The sequence below is a fragment of the Carica papaya genome, chromosome 8 (genome assembly GCF_054855325.1).
Source record: "Carica papaya isolate Zhongbai chromosome 8, ASM5485532v1, whole genome shotgun sequence".
Lineage (NCBI taxonomy): Eukaryota > Viridiplantae > Streptophyta > Magnoliopsida > Brassicales > Caricaceae > Carica > Carica papaya.
In genome coordinates, this window is record NC_142316.1 from 29,761,513 (window position 1) to 29,784,473 (window position 22,961).

The 22,961-nt window shown below is 31.3% G+C and overlaps 2 protein-coding genes and 1 non-coding gene across 3 annotated transcripts; 1 reads left to right on the forward strand and 2 right to left on the reverse strand.

The window, feature by feature from the left end:
* Window positions 1-366: 366 nt before the first annotated feature.
* Window positions 367-3,344, reverse strand: CYCD1;1 (CYCLIN D1;1). The gene is made up of 6 exons (XM_022053084.2): window positions 2,872-3,344; window positions 2,461-2,547; window positions 1,379-1,477; window positions 1,063-1,264; window positions 747-877; window positions 367-651 (listed from the first exon to the last, which is right to left on the reverse strand). Exons 1-6 carry the CDS (start codon window positions 3,112-3,114, stop codon window positions 436-438), a joined length of 978 nt encoding a protein of 325 aa, XP_021908776.1. The 5' UTR covers window positions 3,115-3,344; the 3' UTR covers window positions 367-435.
* Window positions 3,345-11,926: 8,582 nt separating this feature from the next.
* On the reverse strand, window positions 11,927-12,000 carry TRNAV-AAC (transfer RNA valine (anticodon AAC)). The gene has a single exon. It is a non-coding gene; the product is annotated as a tRNA-Val (tRNA).
* An 80-nt stretch (window positions 12,001-12,080) lies between these two features.
* LOC110822592 (RNA-binding (RRM/RBD/RNP motifs) family protein) lies at window positions 12,081-15,047 on the forward strand. The gene is made up of 4 exons (XM_022052725.2): window positions 12,081-12,668; window positions 13,811-14,018; window positions 14,233-14,694; window positions 14,795-15,047. The coding sequence occupies exons 1-4, from the start codon at window positions 12,116-12,118 to the stop codon at window positions 14,880-14,882; spliced, it is 1,311 nt and encodes a 436-aa protein (XP_021908417.1). The 5' UTR covers window positions 12,081-12,115; the 3' UTR covers window positions 14,883-15,047.
* The last annotated feature ends 7,914 nt before the right edge of the window (window positions 15,048-22,961 follow it).

Consider the following 22,961-nt stretch of genomic DNA (forward strand, 5'->3'; position numbering starts at 1 on the left):
GCCATTCTCTACCCCTTTCATTGAACAATAATCAGTATAGCCTTTGAATTCAGTACTCCACTTCCTTCATGCTCCATCACACCACTATTGGTAAATAAACACATCTTAACTTCTCTCTCTTTCCCGTGGAAATATTTATGTAACAGACTCCCTTGGGAATCTGCAGAGCCATCAAGGAATGGCAACACCCACCAACAAAAAAAATTTAACAAATTCTCAACACCCCCACCTAAACCCTCATACGTATATATATGTCTATATATACTAGATAATCTACATTCACCACTCCAGTCAATTTTTACGCTCAAAACCCTCCTAAAAAATATTGAGGTTTCTAGACAACTTGGCCCACAGTTTCTTTCTCTCTTTCTTTTCTTTTTTTTTTTTTTTAATCTTTTCTTGATTCTTCTTTCCCTCTTCTGTTTTTTATTCCTCCTACTCGGAGTTTCCATTGTCGTCATCTGTCCATAAGCAATTATTTAACTTTCTCCTTTTATAAGATGGTGAAAAAGATGAGGATGATGATGAATCGCTTGATTTAATTCTGGCCCTAATTGTTACCCGAAGCTGTGGTAACACTTTTGGTTGTTTACTGAGGCTACTCTCAAGCACAAGCGCTTGCATTAAGCGATAGCAGCTGATGATCTTCTCCTACAAAAAAAAAAAAAAAGATATGCTCTCCAAATTTGGCAACGATTCTTTAGCTAAAGGGACACAGTTATTCGAAATGATAATCGCATGCTTACTTTGCTCAGTCCATCACACCATGATTCGGCGAGCTCGGGGTTGGCGAGTGACAAATTTGGAATTCCATTTGCTGCGCAAAGAATTGACGAAGCAGCAATACTTGACGGCCAGTATTCTAGAAAACTGGTACCTGTTAACATCAATTACCCAAAATGATTAGGAGAAGAAAATAGGATTTTGACTTTACTTCAGCTTGTTAAAAGTTTCCGCCGTTTAGGTGACACAAAATGATGTGATGTTCTTCGTATACATGTGTGTATATATATATATCTGTACACATACATGAATATGCATGTATCCTTACTGGCGCATTACCTTGCATATTGGATAGAATAATTTCCGTTGCTCGTGAAATTAGTAACCCAGTAAAAGTTCCGGTGGAATCGATCTTGCAAGCAAAGAAACCGAGAAAGCAGAATGGCGTCACGGATCGTAGCCTCCAATCCAGAACGCTAAGCACTAGGAGTTCCATTCTACGGATTGTCTTGGGTTCAAAAATGTATTTGGCCCCTTCAACCTACATGTAATATGTGGTGTTTTAAATAAATAACTATTTTAGCAGAATTAAAATATTAGTTAATTATTGAAACAGCAAAAGGCTCAATAATTGGAAAGATAATTATATACATACCTGGAGATCCACTAGAGGAGGAACCAGGGGTTCCTCCATCTTGGCAGCTAATGACAAGCAAGCTACAGATAAAAGTTGCAATGGCCAACCACTCGTTTGCTGCGCAGCAAAAGCCAATTTAAAGGAAACAAAATCACATTGTTAGAGATGATGATGCCAATGACTATAATGTTGAAATGATGATGTATTATCCGCGTGACAAAATAATAATTAAAGTTTCTAATGAAAGAAAAGTATTTTATGTGTAAAAATATATATACTATTGCTACCACTATGAAAAGGTGTAATAAAATAAAAATAAATAAACTTAAAAACTATAGCTAACACTGAGACACTTGTAACAAATTCTACTTGGTTTTGGTATGGTCGGTGTCTTGTTTGATTGTGTTCCCTTGACATACACTATCCAAGAACAACGGTACTCCTACAAAGTACTCTTCTACAGTACAAACCCACCAACTATTTAACTGTTTAAAGTACTAACCAACGGCCTTTCTAGGTCCAATGCCACTCCCATTTAAACCATTCAGCTTAGAAGGAATGGAGCCACTTGCTAACTCTGATCCACTGTGATGACAGATTAGGATCGCTTTAATTTTTGTTCTTTTTTTTTTTATCAAATCAAAAGCAATAACTGTATTTATAGTGTTTAATATTTAAAGAAATCTCTAATATTTCGACTTATTTGAAAATAAATAATTAGACACGTTTGAGTAAAGTGTCGATAATAAAAAGAAAAATGTATATATTATTGATATTATTATACATGTTGTTAATTATTTAGAATGAATGTAGAGTATTTAAATAAATTTATTATAAAAAATAAAAGAATGAAATGATTATTTTTAATTTTTTAAACTCAACTTAAAAATTTTAATAAACAAACTGTGCCAAGAGAGATTGAAACAAAATCCTAAATTTTCTTTCAGCAATTTGAAGTACTCAAATCATTTTCATACTAATTTAAAAAGTCAAAATATAGTTACTTGATAGTCAAAAAATAATTAATGACTTCAATCCCGAGAATATAATTATCCAGCTAATCTATTTTCCCATCAGCTTAACGTTGACGATAAGCTTACCGGCAACGGACGTGAGTACAGAAACCGATCCATGTAGTTGACGGAGAGATACGCCGTCAACGGCTGGAAGTTATAGTATGCTTGCACCTACAAAACAAATATAGTACACATCTAACTCATCAAAGGAATCCATCGGTGCGCCACCAATTCATTATTCACTTTCATAAATATACTTCACTAAAGATGCTAAAACACGCATTTACAATCACATCGAATCAGATCTCTTTTCCTCTTTTTCATTTTTTTAAAGGACGATAGTCACAACCTGCGCATTTTAGCATCAACGAATACACTGTACAGGTCATATATTCAATGATATTGGTGCGCGGGTGGCAAAATCGCAAATATCGGCGAACTCGAAGTCTGATTCCGTGATAAAAAAGTTTTTCAATCAGGAAGCGAATCTTTTACCTTGAGAATCCATGCAACGGATTCTTCTCGAGCGGAAGCGTCAAGAGACTGAGATTGAAACCTGGAGAGGTAATCGAAGCCGGGGACGAAATGTCTCTCGTCCTCAATGAATCCGGCAATAGACTCCTCACTAGACGCCGAAGAGTCGATCTCCGACGAGCATCCGGGCGACTCGTCGGAGAAAACGCCGGAGTCCTCAGCACATAGTAGGTCCGTGAAGCAATCGGAGCACGAGATGGACATGATGATCGGCGCGATGATCGCCGTCGGTTGTTCCTCATTCTCTCCCCATCTCCGTCGATTAGGTGGAAACCGATCCCTTATTATCGCAGGAATACTGATCAGATGAGTGGCCGGAAGGCGACGATAAATCCGTGTGAGAAAAAGGAGAGGGAACGGAGGTTTTTGGTTGTGGTTTCTAGCTGTTGAATGTTGGGGAGAAGAAGTATCTGTTTGTTTGGATATAAATATCACGAAGTGAAGTGAGGTGTTAATTTATTTTCTTTTAATAATTAATTTATGTTTTTCTTTTGGAGGTAAATAAATGATAAATGTCGTGAAATGATCCGGGAGAAGGCAGGGGATGGGAGGGAGGAAAAACGGGTGGGTTTCCATATAGGGGCTAGGAGGGGGAAGGGGGCGTTTGGTTAATTTTGAATTATAAGTAAGTAGATAATTTTTGTTAATGGTTCTGATTTCAGAAGACGTCGTTAAACTTTGCTGCGGGTCATCCCGATAGAGTCACGGGCGGTAGCATTCTTCTTTCCCTAACTTTGACCGTTAGATCTGACAGTTGCCACGTGGCTCTTCTTTCTTTCTTATTGGAATTCTCTTTAGCTAATTACAAAATTACCACAACACTAATTAATAATTTATTTAAATTACAAATTTTTTAATTAATATTAAATATCTAAAACAGCTAATACTAATAAATAAATAAAAATTTTATTTAGTTAAACTAAATAAAAATATTTTTAAAAATTTATGTCCCATCTTTTACTTTAAAAAAAAAAAACTCATATTTTCTTATATGTGACTTTTGGCTCTTCATTTCATTTTTAAAATATATTTAATTAGATATCTGTTATAGTTTGAAAATTATTAAATACATTATTATAATTTTTTATTGAGTATAAATGTATTGTAAGTAAATTTGATATCAATGTTAAATTTAACAGTTAATTAAATTGAGCGGTCGGTAGGTAAATTTTATTTTATTTTAAATAGATAAAACATCATATATATTTATGGAAATTTTCTGTTTTTATGTTACATGGTAAAAGAAAATTCTTACCGAACTAGTTTCTGAATAATTTTTTACTCTTCATTTACTTTTTGGATAAATTATAATGAAGTTTGAGTTTTTCGCCTGCTTGTTAATTTTCAAAAATTAAAATTTATTTCTTATGTTTGAATAAATATTTGTAACATTATGAATGTCAAAATCACCATAAACATAAATTAGTAATTTTCTTTCAATATGTCATACAGAAAAAAGATTCTCTAAGAAGCTAAGTAACCTTTACAATTTAACCTTGACCGAAATTGGAAAAAGAATTTGGTCAAAGTTTTTTTGGCTGCACGTCTCCTAATTATTTCACCAAAAATTTATCAGAATAAAACACAACGCACCTACTTTTTTTAATTTCTTATAATCTATTTTTGTTGATGAACAACATTTTAAAATAAAATTATACAGTTATTGAATAAATTTATTTTTCTTCTATATATATTTTCTTACGATTAGTCATTCTCATATAATGAGTTAATTTCTTTGTTCTATGAAATCAAATAAAGTATTTATTCCTAATATATTTTGGTAAGTTTAACGTCCTCATTTCGATCATTTTAAAATATGATTATTTTTTCTTTAAGGTAATATAAATAAATTTTTTTTTATAACTTAGTTAAAGTTGACATATTCATAATCAGATATTGTTATAAATCTTTAATATATTTGTATTTTTAGTATTTTTACCTTTAATATTTTTTATGAACATTTTATTTTTTGCTTAACAAAATATTATCTATATATTAAATTGATTTATGGTATATATAACGAACATTAAATTATTTAGTATTTTTTTTTATTGTTGCATATTGCAAACTAACACATATATATGTATTAACTAAGTTTTGAACATAATACAGTTTTTTATCTAAAAAAAAAGATTAGTTTAATTTTACACTTCCAATTTAGCATGAACTTACATGTAAAATTCATGATTTAATTAAATATACAAAATTAAAAGAGGATTAAAAATTGGTTACTGAATTTGAAAAAGTAATAAGTAATCCTAAAATCCGAGCTTCATTTGGTGTACTACCCACATGGTCAAATACCAAACTTGTCGAGAATTTATGTTTTCCTCCTTTTTATCACATCCATTGAAATTAACTGTAAAACTGAATTAATCTAATTATTAACTTTAATTATTATTTTTATATATTTTTGAAGAAATATAAGAATTCAATGAGGAAACCTTTCCGCGTGTCTAGAGAGTTGTTAGACAGTTAATGATTTCGTACTGAATAATTAAATCATAACTGGGTTGAACTTTCTGACTTCATAAATTAGGAGCATAAGGTCTCCTCTACAGGCAACATACAGTGCCAATCATTTATTTCTTTTTATTTATTTATTTATTATTATTATTGGTAAAATTCATAATGTATTATTTGTGACCCTTTATTACATAATTATGACGTAACCAGACATTCACAGTATGGTGTGGTATAGCATACTTACACTATAGTAGACTAGGGGAGTAGGTTGTAGGTGTAGAACCACTCTTTTTTGGTCGATCGATTCTACAAAATGTCAAAAGTTTCTTAAAACAAATAATCTCTGTTTAAAAATTCATAATAATAATAATGATGATTGTCCCGCCTAATCCCACTTAAGGACAACTAATTAAATGGATTACTCGCAACTTTCTCCCTAATTTCCATTTATATTTTTAACTAATTTTATGTTTTAAAAACATATAAAACAATATTATTATTGTTAGATGTGTAATTAATGGCTTCTTGGGTACTAACATTAAATATTTGGGTTTTAAACTAAAAAGTAATGCAGGGGTAGTTCCTGGGAAGTTAATTAATCAATTCCCGATTTGCCGTAAGATTTATTCTGGTAATTCATTATTAAAAGCATATTTAAATTTGGGAATAAATTGGCAGTCTGCAAATTCACCAACCATAAACCAAGATTTATAAAGTTGCAGGCTTTGATTTCCATAATTAAACCTATGTTTGTAATTAGCTATTAACACAATATCGTATTGTCCTGATTCTATGCACTACATTCCTAAAATGCTCCCAGTATTAATTAAAGCTCATAATAGCTTCCTATGCGTAACATGTAAGGTTAATTGGCACCAAATTTCCAATTAAAACAAAATTATGTGTAATATATAATTTTAAGTAATTTTTATTATTTTTAAATTTAATTTAGTTATTATAATTTTAATATAACAAGAAAAGTAGGAAAATTATGCAAAAAAAAAGAAAAAAAAAAAAAATCCTTTATGACTAGAACAAAATTATGTGAATTGGGGGAGGAGCATTTACACATGCGATACATTATATGGTATTAATATCTCTTAAAATATATATATAATAATGATTAAAGATGTTTGAAGTACTTTGTGTTAAAAAGTTGTACATGAAAATTAAATAAAGAAATCTTTCACCTTTTAATGCTTAAGCCAGAGTACATATATATTAGCTTTTCATTCTGATGATGCCAAATTCCACTCCATCTTTCCAATCAAAAGTAAAAAAAAAAAAAAAAACTGTTGGTTTCACTTTTACCAACCCAAATTTCAATTATCATTTCATTATTATTTACTCATAACTAAGTAATTTGCAATTATAAGTGACTTTTACCATACCAAAGTCATGTCAACTCATTCATTAAATTAAAAAAGTTAATTAATATAATCAAACGGATCTCTCTTAACTAATTCTAATTTGAATCAGTTAAACCAGTTTGATAAATTTTTGCACTCTTAACAAATTTGGTAGAGCAAATTAATAATGTAGTAAAGCAAGTATTGCACATCAAACCTCAGATCAACTAGGCCTACTCTGATTTCTGTCTTCCAATCTCCATAATTAATTAATTATTTTTATTTTTATTTTTTTTTGCGTTTTAGTTTCAACTTTATGTCATTTTATCACCCATCACATTACATTAATTGCTCCTCAACCATCATCTAAATATACATGCATACAAACTATATGTATGTATATATATATATTTGATACAATTTACTTTCACGTTGAGTGTATAATGCTCATACATATTTTCCCCTCTTAAGTACGCAATACTGAAATGACTGCCCGGTAGATGCTGACTGAATTCTATATTATTAGCACCAGGAGACCCATTGCATGAGCCCTTTGATTTAATTCATTTTTATTGTTATTTTTAATTATAAATAATTAAATAGTAGAAATTGTATAAATAAAATTAAAAGTAAAATTAATAAAAGAATAGTGAGTGAGTGAGTGTTGTATAGGCACCCATCATAGTTCATAAACACGTAGTTGACTCCTCCACACCCAACATTTAGTGCTACTACGCGACACCAACTAATTCTCCAGAATTCACTTCAAATTTTTCAAACATACTTATAATATTATTATGATTAAATATATATTTTTAGGAAAATAATTAGTTATAATTACGATAATCTTCTTACACTTATATAATTACGAACCATTTAATTGTTACCCAGTTGTGCTTTCTATATTGGTTATATATTAAGTTAAATGTTGGAGGGCCATAATTTCCATCAATTTATTTTCAAGATATTGTTATCCTTATAAAATCTTTAAAAGCGACTGATAATGTAAAGTTACTAACACTAACACTAGTCTTTTCGATTTAATTTTTACACAATTAAATTATTTATGAAATGCCAAACATGTACAATTATATTATCCATGCCTCAATCATACTGCCCTAAGACTATCAAACTTTTTTATTTTTCTCACAAAAGAATCCACTTGGACCTTCATATAAAAAAATCTAGTGATAGTGTATAATTTACATTACAATTTCATCTTTACTTTTCTTAATACAATTTGATTTATAATTTTCTCTATTCATTTTAAATGCATAGTTTTATATAAAAAAAATTATTAAATCGTGTTTAAATATTTTGAAAAATAACTTAAAGAATAATTTTGAAAAATTAAATTAATAAATTAATGATAATGAAAATAAACATTTTTAATTAATTAATTAATTAAAATTTTATTAATGTATGGGACAATCATGTCATCACTTTTTGATTATATAATTGTCTTGTAGTAATGTACACATTAAATTTGGTTTTTTTTTTTTTAATGGCATATGTGTATATATTTATGTATTTTTTTCAGATAAATTAAAGGAGAAATGATAAAAATATTAAGAATTAAATTTCCTTTGATGATAATATTCACATATTTATTTAATTTATCAGATAAATTAATTGAGAATTGATTTAAAAAGAAAAAAAAAATCAAAAACTTACTTGCGGCAACTGTAAGGGTAAAAAGAGAATGATATAATATACTGTTTATATATATATATATATGTATATATATAAGATCTAGTTTGCCACTATGATCGAATGGAGATACAAATTTATTATCATCAATTGACATTATATATATATATATACATATGAATCCGAATCCAAATTATATGATTTAAAATCTAATATGTGTATGGAGATTGGAGCATTGAAGCCCATCTCTGTAACTTTCCTTGTTCATTCTCCATTACTCGTGTCCATAGACAAACTTCACACGATCCATACTCAAGCTTTATGCACACATATATATATATATATGTATGTATACACCCGCGTACACACACACATATGAACATACATGTGATTGCATATTGCAAGACAACTTTTATTGCTTCAAGGAGAGTGGCAACACCATTTTCAACCTTATTTTCTATCTGGGTATTTGTTTATTTATCCTTTCCTATTGAAGCTTGCACATATCTATATATATATATATATATAGTTAATTTGATTTACAAGAGCCTGAGTATAAATTATGTGCAGTTGGGTTCCCAAATTGAAAGTCATGGAGGACCCGTTAAGGTGATTTGCGAGTTTGGTCGGTGCGACAGATTGAGACATGCGATTCAACGTACTCACTCCTCCACCTCCAACTCCAACTCCATTTCAATTCAACACAATATTGCTTTTGAATTTTAGGTGCATGCGTGTTTCTTTAATTTTACCATTTATATTTTATTTTAATTTCTCAATCTTTGTTTTTAATATTCTATTAAACATGTTTTAAGTTTATAATTAATTAATTATTGATTCATTGATTGATTTTTTTTACTACTGAGGGGTTACCCTTTTTCTTCCTTCAATTTACAAAATATAAACTTATATTCTTAAAAATACAGAAAATAATTGTAAACATATTAAAATTATAGAATAATTAATGTAATTGTTAGAATATAAATAATTAATTTCTGAATTCACGGTTTAATCTAATGATTTATGAGTGGAGGAATATATTACAATTTAAACAATTAATTAAATTATTTTCTATTAATTTAAGATTTTAGAACAATCTCTTAAATTTATTATTTAAGAATATAATATTTTATTTATTTTCTCCTTGATATATATATATATATATGTGTGTGTGTGTGTGTATGTGTAATCTAGAAGTTTGGTAGGTTGATTATCAATGTGGGCTTTATGGTATTAATTAGAACGAAATAATCATGTAGCTATCTTGCTTTTGAAAGTGGCTATTAACCTCATTGATCCCACGTCTAAAGCATTGGCTTAAGCAAAACACACCCGTCTTATTCCATTGGGTATCTAATCTAAGTTTATAAATTAAAGATTTAATTTAATTGATCCGTCTTTTTCCTATATATATATATATATATATATATATATATATACAAACATCACCTTACAATTCTATATTCATAGATTCTATATTACCCCAATCAAGTTGCCTAATTACACAAATTTTTATTTGGGTAGAGGATTGATTAAGATATCCAATAAACCCGCACTCATCGCCCAAACAAGGGATTAATGACACTTAGTATGTGATAAGATAGTGTTTATGTTATTATTAGTATGTGTTAAGTTGACTTTAATTCAATTTTAATTTCATTGAATACAAACAAAAAAAAATAACAAAAGTGTATGTTTGTTCATTTGCTTTTGGATGATTTTCAATTATGATTGTTCCAAAATTTGAACAATTGGAAAAATAATTAATTTCAGTTGAATTTAATTTAACTTAAAATATTATCTAATTAAAATGAATTTAATTTACATATGCATTGCGTAATCGAAGATAAAATAGAAAAAAATGAGAAATTAGACGTCTTAATCAATCCGAGTCTTGTTTTGGGCAAGGAGCGTATTAATGGGGCCGTGGCACGTACTACAAGTCAATGGGCCTGAAATTTTGAATCCCAAAAATTTGACTAATTTATCTACAACTTACGCAACTGACAAATCGGCTTGTCTATCGCGGCAACCCTTTCTCAAGTTTCTTTTTTTTATTTTAAATTTTTTAACATTTTCTTTTCATGTATTTATTTATTTATTTTTGTCTCTTAATAAAAACCCACAAGAATATATAAAATGAAATCTTAACAACACTTTTGAGAGGATAAGAAACGCCAGTGTCTATATAAAAACTTTGGATGTTACTTTAATTTTATTTAATTAAATAATAATAAAAAAATGATTTAATTAGTAAAGTTGTGCCTCGTAATTGGAATACTGTGCGAATTACAATTTTTACATCATCTTGTTCCATCTAATTGCAATTTAAAGAGTTAAAAATTCATGGTGATTGTTGAGTGTTTTTCATTTTTAGTTTGGATAATCTCTAGCTAAATCTTTATATAGTGGAGAAAAATGGAACTAAACTAGCTTTCCAATATTGACCGGTTGAAGTGTATAATTATATATATTTAAATTTAAATTTAGAAAAAAATTGGAGGGCAAGAGGAGAAAGCTCTACATACCTAATGCCAACATCCATGGAAGTATGCTTCCTCTGTCCCTACAGTTTCAAATCAAGAATGGGATTGGACAGACCACAAACCAGAACTCGTTCATTTCTGGGCTCTACACAGCCTAGCAATTTTTGTTTTATATATATATATATATATCTCCATTATTATTTTATTTATTTATGTCCTCAATACACGTAATCCCCAGGTTAAATCAAATCAAGAAAAAAAGAAGATATGCAGAAAATAATTCTTTAATAAAAAATATATATATATTTTCTTTGTATATATAATTCACCTGAACAGATGAAAAAAAAAAAAATGTGGGAAGACATTATTTGCAAATTGGGATAGTCGTAGGGAATAAAGGGCATTCAGACTCTTCTCCCTTTTTTAAGGACTGTCCTTACAAATGAAGGGGTTAAGAGTCCGTGAAGCACAAGATGAGATGTGGGACAAAGGGGTTTCTGAGATGAGGATGAGGATAGTTTAGGGTTTCTCAAAGAGGATGTGGCCACAATTTGCAAATGCTCATTGCCTCTCTTCCCTATAATTTATTTATTTATTTCAAATTTTTTTTATATTTATAAATAATAAAACTGGGCAAAATATCTTAAAACATTAAAATTTTGAAATTATTATTACTAACTAAATAATATTTATTTTTTCTTCTCATATTATATACAAAACATGCTTGAGCAATAACATCTTTTTTGCAGGATATGTCTAATTATTCATTCAATCTCTTAGCTCAAAAAGCTTGGTATTATATATTTTAAACGGTATTTTATATTAATTTTATAATTATATATGGTACTCATTCAGATGTTTTAGGATACTTAGAAGCAAGCAAGCAATGAACAATGAAGCATTTGTAAATTTCTCCTATAATCTAGGAGACGTATTTAGGCTTTACTTATAAATCAACCAAGGGCCCATAGACCCTCTTAATGGGCCCAAATGAATCATTTACCATTTTAAGTAACAACCAAGGTTAGAAAGTTAGAAATGAGGAAAGCCCAAAAAAATATTAAGTGGCGTCGCCCGGACTCGAACCGGAGACCTTCAGTGTGTTAGACTGACGTGATAACCAACTACACCACGACACCACCGTGTTAGAGGGGGACCTTTAGAAATATTTACTCAAATTGATTTTAAGACAAATCTTTTGCAAAATCCCTTTGACAGGGAAACGAACCGCTCAGTCTCAGCTTTCGAAGACGAATGATGCTGACCTCTGGGGGATTATCACTCAGCAGTTCATTATCGTTTATCAGCACAATGAATGCCTGTTCATTTTCTCTAGTTCATTCTCACAAAAGCCTTCTTGCGTCTTGGCCTACTTCACTCTTCACTTTCTGCTCTAAAAACCCTCCATTTCCGACCTCTTCAACGGAATTCTGCCAAATCCATCTTAGTTCGCGGGCTGTTATTGAAAAAAACCGTAACGGGTTTTGTGTTTTTGCTGCAAAGAAGGGAAGAAAAGGTGGCACCGAGCTGATGGAAATGGACGATTTTGATGAAGACGATTGGGATGACTATAGCGGTGATGTCGACGACGACGAAGACATGGGCATGCTTTTACCAATGGGGAAGATGAAGAAGTGGCTTGAAAACAAGCCTCGTGGGTTTGGTGAAAGGAAAGTGTATGATACTTCTATTGAAGACAAGTTGCTCGAAGAATTGGAGCAAAGTAGGCAGGCACAGGCTGCTAATATTAACAAACTTAAGAACATTTCTGTCCTGCCTGCTTCCAAGAAAGATGATCAAAAGAAAGGTCAGCATCAAGTTATTAAGAACACGATTCGCCGTTTTTTTTTTCGGTTTTATGTTTGATTTTCTCGTAGACTCAATCTATTTATATCTACCGAACTTCTTGATTAATTTGTGAATTGGTACTAATCTTGGTTTGTTCTTCCACTTTATCTTTAGATCGTTCTTGTACTCATCTCATTGTTAGATTAATGAATGTGCACTAGAAATTCGTAGAAGAACTTTGAAAACATGAATTTTCTAATGAAATGAATAGAGTATACAGTGATGCTCAGAACTGAACTACTGAATGTTATAGTGTCTACAAGTTGAGTTCAATTTAAGTTTCTAACGGATATCCATTAAAATTGAGTTCGGACCACACTTTAAGACCCTAGTTTGGTTGCATCATTCTCAGCTTGTAGGATTACAGGAATCTTTAACTTGTTAAAGAAGCACCAAGAAAACACCAGACTAAATTTAATACCCTAGTTGAGTTGCACACTTTGCAGCTCATATAATCATAGGAATCTTAACTTGTAAAGAAGCACCGAGAAGCACCAAGAGACACCTCTGTGAATAAATTGGTGTTTGCTAACATAGCAAAGACCACATCTTGATTCTGTCAGAAAATGATCTGTTGTTCGGAGTTTTTAGATGAATCCATTTTAACTTTTGAGAAGAAACATGATCTAGCTCTTTATGAAGCAAGATATCGAATTATATTTTGCCGAGCTAAATACTATGGTTCTCTCTGTTTGAATCCTGCTTGTAGTGTCTTATTTGGTCACTTGAGTCTTGATGCTGCTTCAAGAAAGGAAATTGCTTTTAATTGCTCTGGACTACTATGTTCATCTTCCATGCATAACAATGCACAGACTAACCGAATAAATAGAGTATACATCAGCTAACTTTATGTGGATACATGCATTAGAAAGGTTTAAATAAAATCACATTAATCACTGATGGTGACATTCCCTGAAGATGGATGGACTGCAGGAATTTCTGGGTTTCACTTTGTTGGAACTATTGTTGGAAATCCATCATATAAGTCGGTTCATTTGCATTTATTTGATTGTCCAGTTCATGATCATATGCAACATTGCATAATGTTTGTTACAATGCCCTATTGAATTGGACTAAGAAGTTCAATCTGGAATTTTGCAGCCCCTGGAGTTGCTTCAAGTGGAATTCGTGTTTGTATAACTAATCTTCCTAAGAAAAAGAATATCCACAGGGATCTAAGAAATGCTTTTAATGGAGTTTCTGGTATGACAAATATCATGCCAGCTGTTACCGGAAATAAGAAGACGAAGGATCCTGTCTGCAAGGGCTTTGCTTTTGTTGATTTCAAGTCTGAAGTTGATGCAATAAGGTATTCATTAACAACTAAGCTTGGGTATATATTTCATTTTTGTTTTTTGTTTCCTTTTTTTTCCCCTATAAATTTCATCAGAATCAGGTTAATATTCCTATATTCTTAGGGAGGTACGTGGATGTTCACCACATTTATTATTATGTTAAGGTAGTTATCCAATCATTTAGGCACACTAGCATGAAGTAACCGAATAAATTTCCTTCTATGGCAGGTTCGTAGAAACATTTTCTGGACAAAGTATATCCTTCGGGAAAATTCAGAAGCAAATAAAATTTGACATGATGAATTCTCGGAAGTCCAAGGATGAAACATTCTCTGACCATGTCATCAATGGACGTGAAGCAACAGATCTTAGTTCAGAATCTGACAATGATGCTTATTTCAATGTGGATGATTGTTCCTTGGATTCACTGCCAGAAACTATTACTGTTAAACCTGGGAATTCATATGATGACCTTGAGGGACTTAAAACCGTAGAAGTCCAAGAGAATCCTGGCGATAATAATGCAGCAGGGGCGAAAGGTGATGCTTGCCCAGAAACAACAATAGAATGCACAGCCGATTCAGATTCCCCAAAGCAGCTGAGCAAAATCAGAGCTCTTGAGAAAAAGTTACTTTCTAAAGGAAAAGTACGAAAGATTCCCAAAGTAAAAGTACCGGGATCTGCAAAGAGGTTATTTTCCACAATTTTGAATGCTCAGCTATTTTGTTATCCTAAAATTTCCTTTTGTTTTATAGTTTCCCTAAGATCTGCCTGTTTATCTTGTATTTAGGTTAAAAATCAAGGAGAAGGCTGTCCTAACAGGGGTATTGTCCAAATATGCAATGAGAGATGCATTGGCTTCAAAGGAGGAAAACTAACCATTAGAAATGTTATATACACATTTTATTTTTTCTTAAAGAAAATGTGGGAAGAGGTGACAAGTGTAACCATTTTTTTTTGGATATGATTGTTAGAATTATCACCGACAACATGTTATATGTACATTATATGATGATGTAATATATATTGTTGGGTAGATAAAATTAATTCTGTAAATTAAATTAATTTTAAATTAATTAGCAAAAATTAATAATCATAATTTTAAGTTAAAATGATCTACAACTGATTAAAAATAATAAATAAATAATAATTGTAAAATTAAATACGCACAAGATTTTATGTAAAAAAATCTTTCAGTGTGAAGAGAAAAATCACGGTTAAAATTCTGAATCAAATTTATTATTAATAAAAATAATTACAAAATAATCAATTGAGAATTAAATACAAACCAAAAGAAAACAATTTTTGTGTGTGCAGAACTTAAAAAAAAAAGGTAAGCAAAATCAAATTTAAATTTTTTTGTAAAAAGATGAAATAACTGACGTCTGCGATCACCGATGAGAGAGAATGACAACCTCATTTTTCCTTTTCTCTTAGCCTCACTCAACCTCTCTCTCTCTCTCTCTCTCTTTATATATATATGTACATATATATATATATATATATCCCTTCCTATTCCTCTTCTTCTTTTTTTCTTTCTTTTCTGCACATCTCTCTTTCTCTTTTTTTTCGTGCAACGTATACATATATATATATATATATATATATATGAGGAAATTGCAGTTTTAATCCCTTTTTTTTTCCTTTTCTTTTAAATTGCTAATTTGCCCTTTTTGAGCTGGATATATAACCAACACTCTCTCCCTCTAGTCCATAATGAGATATCCACCATACATTTCTCAATGTCCAATCAATCCTACCTTTTTGATGCAAGACTGATGTTTGTTACGAGTTACTATCTTGGTCAATATGTTAGTTGAATTTGTAACATATCTTTATCAATATGCTTAGTTTGACAATGATATGTGACATTTTTATTTAAATTTAGAACACTTTTACTATCACAATTCATCACATACTCAGTCTCAGTTGTAAATAAGGCAACACATTTTTGCAATTTATACTGCCATAATACAGCTCCCCCTGCAAAAGTAAACACATACCCTGAAGTATACTTCTTGCAATCAAGGTCATCTGCCATATCTGCATCTGCATATCCCTCTTGAATTGGTTCTGAACCTCCAAAACATAGGCACATCTTAGAAATACCTCTCAAATATATGAAAATTCATTTTATTACTTCTCAATTACTCTTACCAAGATTTAAAAAAAAAACCTGCTTACCAAACCAACAACATGAGCAATATCTGGTCGAGTGCAAACCATAACATACATCAAACTCCCAACTACAGAGGAGTAAGGAATAACTAACATTTCTTCTTTTTCTTTTTGAGTAGTAGGACATAATGTCTTGCTAAGTGTGAAGTAATTAGCAAGTGGTGTGCTAACTGGCTTAGCATTCTTCATATGAAATCTGTTTAGAATCTGCTCAACATACCTTTCTTGTGACAACCATAACTTTTTATGTAAAGATCCAGAACCTTAAAGGAAATGAATTTATAATTTAAATGCGGAAGCAATTAATAGAGATAAGGTTTACATTCCTTACACAATAATTTAAAATGTCTAATAGGGTTACATAAATGTCCATACTAAAAGACAAACAGTAATTAAATAAATAAAAAGAAAAGCGAATAAATAAGTCTCATAGGACAACATTCACTAGCACTTGAAGGGAATCCGAGTGGTGAACTACTCACAACTCTCTTACTGATCGAGATCTGGATCTTGATTTTCTTGATCTGAAATGGTTAATGAAAGGGTGAGCTACACTATCCCAATAAGAATATCACACTAATCACAAATACGAAAAACTGAAGATTGGTAAAAATCATAAAACAACTAATGGAGCCCTTATTTTGGGTAAATTAATTCAATATAAAAAAAATTGTTTATTTCGTACTTACTGTAACAAGTTTTCCAAAAATAACCTATGAAAACCCATATTCATATCATTTTTTATTTTTATGCATAAGAAAATAAGAGATGATAACATTCCTTTCTTACTTGCTTATTGGTATCTTTGGGGGTCCATAAGGATATCCTTACTGCTCGTGAACCCAATATCCAATTTAAACAATTAACCGGCTGTCCCCATACCCCATTCAGTAATGGGCGCCAAACATTCCATCGCCTTGATATTCCGTCCGGTATAAGGATGAACCGTATCTCTCAAACTTTCTCGGTAAGTGACTTTCCAGCCCCTTTCGACTAATATAACATTCACAGTAGAGTTCTCTACGTACCAGGCTCGTCCACTCTTTTCCTGAGTACCTATTAAGTCTTTCACATAAAGATTTCTATCAACAAAATAACCAACCACGCAAATCACTGTCTCATTTTATATTTACAGATCAATTAAACTATATTCATGCTGACAGTATATAACCGAATAAACCAAATAAATCGATAAGGTTATAGAAAATATAAATTAAGAACATGCATCATATAAAAACAAGTAAAAAGAGCGATACAGAAAAATAAACAGAAAATAAAAAACAAATCGTGAATTAACCAGTTTTGCATCTACGAGTGATCTGTAATTATTTTTAAGATTCTCTAATTTTTCACAAAAACACAAAATTATATAATGTTAAGCCTCAGTTTACCGTAATGGAGAATAGGGTGAGAGATTTTTATTCGAGTCGGTGTTTCGAGACGTCAAGTTGTCTACTATGCTTCCTGACAGGTACTGAATTTTTTGAATTTTTCATGTGAATTTAAAACACTCATTACATACCTAAAAATATCTCAAAAATTCAAAATCGGTGTCCAAAACTCTTTTCGACTAATTTTAGAGTTCAGGCACAGTGGCGCCGCCGTGTTCCGGCACCAGCTCTGTTGGCCACAACAGCAATTCACCTCAGATTGGCCGATTTTTGCCCGTTTTGATCAATTTTGCACATATCCTTGTAAAAAAATACATTAGAGAGGGGGTCTTGATTGGGAGAAAAATTACAAAAACTGAACCTACTGGCTGGGGGGGGGGAGGGGACCTCTCGGTGCGGCGACTCCACCGGTCCTTTACAACTGAGATCTTTTTTTCGGTTAATTTGTGCATAAAATAACGGTGAACACAATGACCGAAAAATCACGTGAAACGGGAAGCAGATAGGAGCTCATCAGAGGGATTTTTGGGTTTTGGCTGCAGCAGTTCCGCTGAACTTTTTCTGCAGTTTCCAGCTCACCCGCAGTCCTTCTTACTCCGATTTGGCCATAGGGATGCTCATAATCGAATTCCGAGCGAGTAGGGAGAATTTTTACATTTTTTAGCGGTCGAAGGTGGCGGCGGTCGGCGATCAGCCTCTTTCTCTATCGCCTGGTTCTTCTTCTCCAGCGGGGGCTGGCAGTTAGGGTTTGATTTCTCATGTGACGCGAAATATTTGTACCCATCTTGCATCGATTTGGACCATTCATTGTGATCGATCTCATCTGTCCGATCGTGCCTAAAGAGGAAACAAATCGGACTGTTCATCGTGATTGATCTCGTCTGTCTAATCGCGCCTAAAAAGGGAATGGATTTGAGCTATCCACGGGCGCGAGATTGATCCTGGACCATTTTATCACTGGGCACACGAATCGCCCACGTGGCCTCCCACATGGCACCGACATCAGTGTGTCTTGCCATGCGGTATGCTCTGGTTCGTAGGGCTGCTGACTGGGTCGTCCTATATGACCAAATTTTTTCTTTTTATATTTTGATTCCTTATTTTTAATTTTTCTTTTAAAAACACTATCTGAACATAAATATTTACCCATTTTTTTTAAAATTATTTTTGATTACATCGCTAACTTATTTTTTTTAATAGTTTAACAAAATTAAATTAAATTAATCTATAAATAATATTTTTATTTATTTTTAAATTGCGAAAATTGATCTCGGGTCAATTTCCAGACTCGAGTATTATATTTTAGCTTTCCTTTCACAAGTAATCTGCATACCCAAAATCTATCGTGTTGGGTCCAAATCTTTTATATCAAAAGAGCCAAACAATTCTTTTTTCAAACTACTAATTCTGTAGTGTCTTGTTTTACTATCAATATATCATCAACATAAAGTAATAAAATGACAAACTTACTATCTGAGATTGTCTTGAAGTACACATAATGATTTGTATCTGTTTTAGTATAACCATGATTGACCATGAAAGAATCAAATTTCTTGTATCACTATCTCGAAGTCTATTTCAATCTATACAAACTCTTTTTCAACTTGCAAATCATGTATTCTTTTCCTTTAACTTCAAATTCCTCTGGTTGATCCATGTAGATTTTTTTCCTCTAAATCATCGTGAAGGAATATTGTCTTCACATCTAATTGTTTAAGCTCAAGATTTAAACTAACAGTAAAACTAAAAATTACCCAAATAAAGCTCATCTTTACAATAGGAGAAAATATCTCATCAAAGTCAATTCTTTTCTTTTGATTGAAACCCTTTACTACCAGACGAGCGTTATATTTCACTAGCTTCTCACAGTCCATCTTAAGCTTATATACTTACTTATTTTTCAAAGTTTTTCTACCTTTTGGAAGTTCAACTAACTCATAGGTATTATTCTTCTTCAAAGAGCTTATCTCTTCTTTAATTGCTTTTAACCACTAAGCTTTTTCTTGATGGTTATGAAATTTTTAAAAACTTTCTGACTCTCCCTCTTCAGTAACTGTAATATACACAGAACTGAAATATCTAGTAGCAAAATGATATATTCTAGTTGATTTTCTAAGCTGAGGTTCTTCTGTAACTTGGGATGTAAAGGGCTGCTCCCCCTATTCAACATCATCTGGTGCTGACATATCATCAAACCCTTGATCTTTATGTAACTCTCCCTCATCTGTGGCATCTTTGATTGAAAGAGAAACTAGTGCAAGAAGAAGAATATCTTCACTTATAATATTCTCTGATGTCTTAAAGTCTGATAAGGTTTTGTACTCATCAAAAATCACATATCTGGACATGATGACTTTCTTCTTCACTAGATCCCATAATCTGTACTCAAACTCTATATCTCCATAACTTAAAAAAATACATGAAACTGTCATGTCATCAAGTTTCTGTCTTTACTCCTTAGATACATGCATAAATGCTTTGCAGTCAAATACCTTCAAATGAGAATAACTGACGTCCTTTCCAGACCTTTCTTTATAAAGAATATTAAAATATGAAGGAGCTGGTGGAGATCGATTCATCAAGTAGCAGACAGTGTAGAGTGCTTCACCCCAAAATGGTTTTGGTAAATTAACCATTTTCAACATGCATCTGACCTTTTCAAGGTGATTCTGTTTGTTCTTTTAGCTACACCATTACGTTGAGGAGTACCATACACTCTCTTCTCATGTTTAATTCCATGCTGTAAGTAGTAATTCTCCAACTCTTTTAAAGTGTATTTTCCACCATTGTCACTACGAAAATACTTTGAGGAAGTTCTTGTCTCTCTTTCCACCATGACATAAAATTTCTTAAAATATTAAAGAACCTGATCTTTTATTTTCAACACAAACATCCAAATCTTTCGTGAAGTATCATCAATAAAAGTAAGAAAATATATGTTATCTCTTATAGTTTCCACATCAGTAGGACCACACATATAGGAGCAAACTAATTCAAGAACATTCTTTTTCTTTTCAGATGAGTTAATAAAAGAAATTTTATATTGTTTACCATACACACAATAATCACAAGGGTGTAGGCTCATACCTTTTACAAAGGGAATAAAAGACTTCTTTGTCAAAATCTGTAACCCCTTCTCACTCATGTGAGCTAGTCTCTTATGCCACAAGTTTGGTAAACCATCATCTTCAGTTGCATTCAGTGCACCTTTAATAGTATTAATCTGAGTCTTGTAAAATGTATGACACAATTTGCCTTTAGAGTAATCACATTTGAATCTTTAGTGAGTTTTTATTTTCTACCATCAAATAGATTGTAATAACCATCTAAGTCAATAATATTAGTAGAAATCAGATTAAGACGTAAATCTGATACATATTGTACGTTCTTCAGAGTCAACATGCAACCAACATCTGTCTGTACACAAATATCACAATTACCCACAATATCTGCGTAGCTGGTATTACCCATCTTCACTCTGTCAAAATTTCCTGCTTTGTACATAGTAAACGCATCTCTTCTGGATATAACATGATCAGATGTTGCAGAATCAACAACCCATTCAGTATCAGAATCAATGACGTGGCTATGATCTTTAATAAAAAAAAGTATAACAAGTTCTTCACTGTCATCAGTTACAGTTGCAGTAGTATTTTGATCATCTATTTTTTTTTTCTCACTATTCTGTTTCTTTTTCCAAATCCTGCAGTTTTTTTTTCATATGTCCCTCTTTGCCCCAATAATAACAATTGAACTTTTCTTTCACTTTACCTCTGGATTTATAGCGCCCCTTAGGACCTCTACTTTTACTTTTACCTCTACTATTTGTTGTTGTAACAAGTGTTTATGAAGTCTCAATACACATTTTTTCTCATAATCTCTTTATTGTGTAGAGTATCTATTATCACATGTAAAAACAAAATATTTTCTGGAACAGAATTATTTAGAGACACTATTAAAGTTTCTCAACTGTCTGGCAAAGAATTCAAGAGCAATAACGCCTGCAATTAATCATTTAGAGCTATTTTCATTATGTTTAATTCATTTACCAACTCTTGAAATTTACTCAAGTGTTCTGCAAGTGATTGTCTATCTCTCAGCTTTAGATTAACAATATTTTTAATGATAAAAGTCTTATTATGAGCATTTTTTCTCTCATACATATTTTTCAATTTGTTCTATAAAACCTGTGAATTTACTTCATTGTTCATATAATGGTAGATACTATTATCCCCACCCACTGTCGGATAGTTCTTATAGTCTTTCTATGCATCTTCTTCCGATCATCATTTGATTTTGCTATTGACTTAGCAATTGCTAATTTAATCGAATCATATAAATCCCTACAATAAAGAGGATCCTCCATCTTTAACTTCCAAATTGAATAATTTGAAAAAGAAAATTTTATCATAATATCAGCAAATTCCTCAATCCTAATTCACACAACTAATCTCAGATCATAAATAAATCAATAAACTAGTCAATCAAGCTCTGATACCACTTGTTGAGTCTCAAATAGAGATAAAATTAATTGTGTAAATTAAATCAATCTTAAATTAATTAGTAAGAACTAATAACCATAACCCCAAACCAAATTGATGCACAATCGAACAAAAATAATAAGCAGATAATAACTACAAAATTAAATAGATATAAGATTTTATGTGAAAATCCTTCAGTGTGAAGGAAAAAACTACTGGTCAAGCTCCGAATCAAATCCACTATTAACGAAAATAAGTACAAGATAATCTACTAAGAATTAAATCTAGAACAAAACAAAATAAATTTTCTTTGTGCAAAATTTGAAGAAAAAGGTAAACAAAATCAAATTTAAATTTTCTTAGAAAAAGGTAAACAATCTCTTTTTTCTTTTTCTCTTATCAACCACTCAACCTCTATATATATATATATACACACATATATATCTTACTTTTCTCTTCTTTTTTTTCTTTCTCTCTTTCCTTTTCACATAGTCTCACTCTTTCTTTGATTTTTTTTTTCATGCAACATACATATATATCTATATATGAGGAAATTGCAACCCTAATCCCCCTTTTTTTTATTTTAAATTATTAATTTATCCTTTTTGGGCCGGATACATAACCAACACATATTTCTAGCTTTATGCAGGATTGAAATGTTAATTGTTCACCAATTCGCATGGAAGGAGATTTTAGCCATGGATATCCTTGTTCACTTTTATCAATTGTAATGAGAGTGTATTCTTCCCATGAACTTAACGGTTGTAGGATAAATAGTTTAAGACAGGTTGAGTTCTGTAAATCAAATGTCATGAACTCGAGATTTATAATCATTTTAACTTGACCAATATATTTCTTCTGTAGATAACTGAAGTTTAAAAGAGGATAAATTCAAGTGTGATCTTGT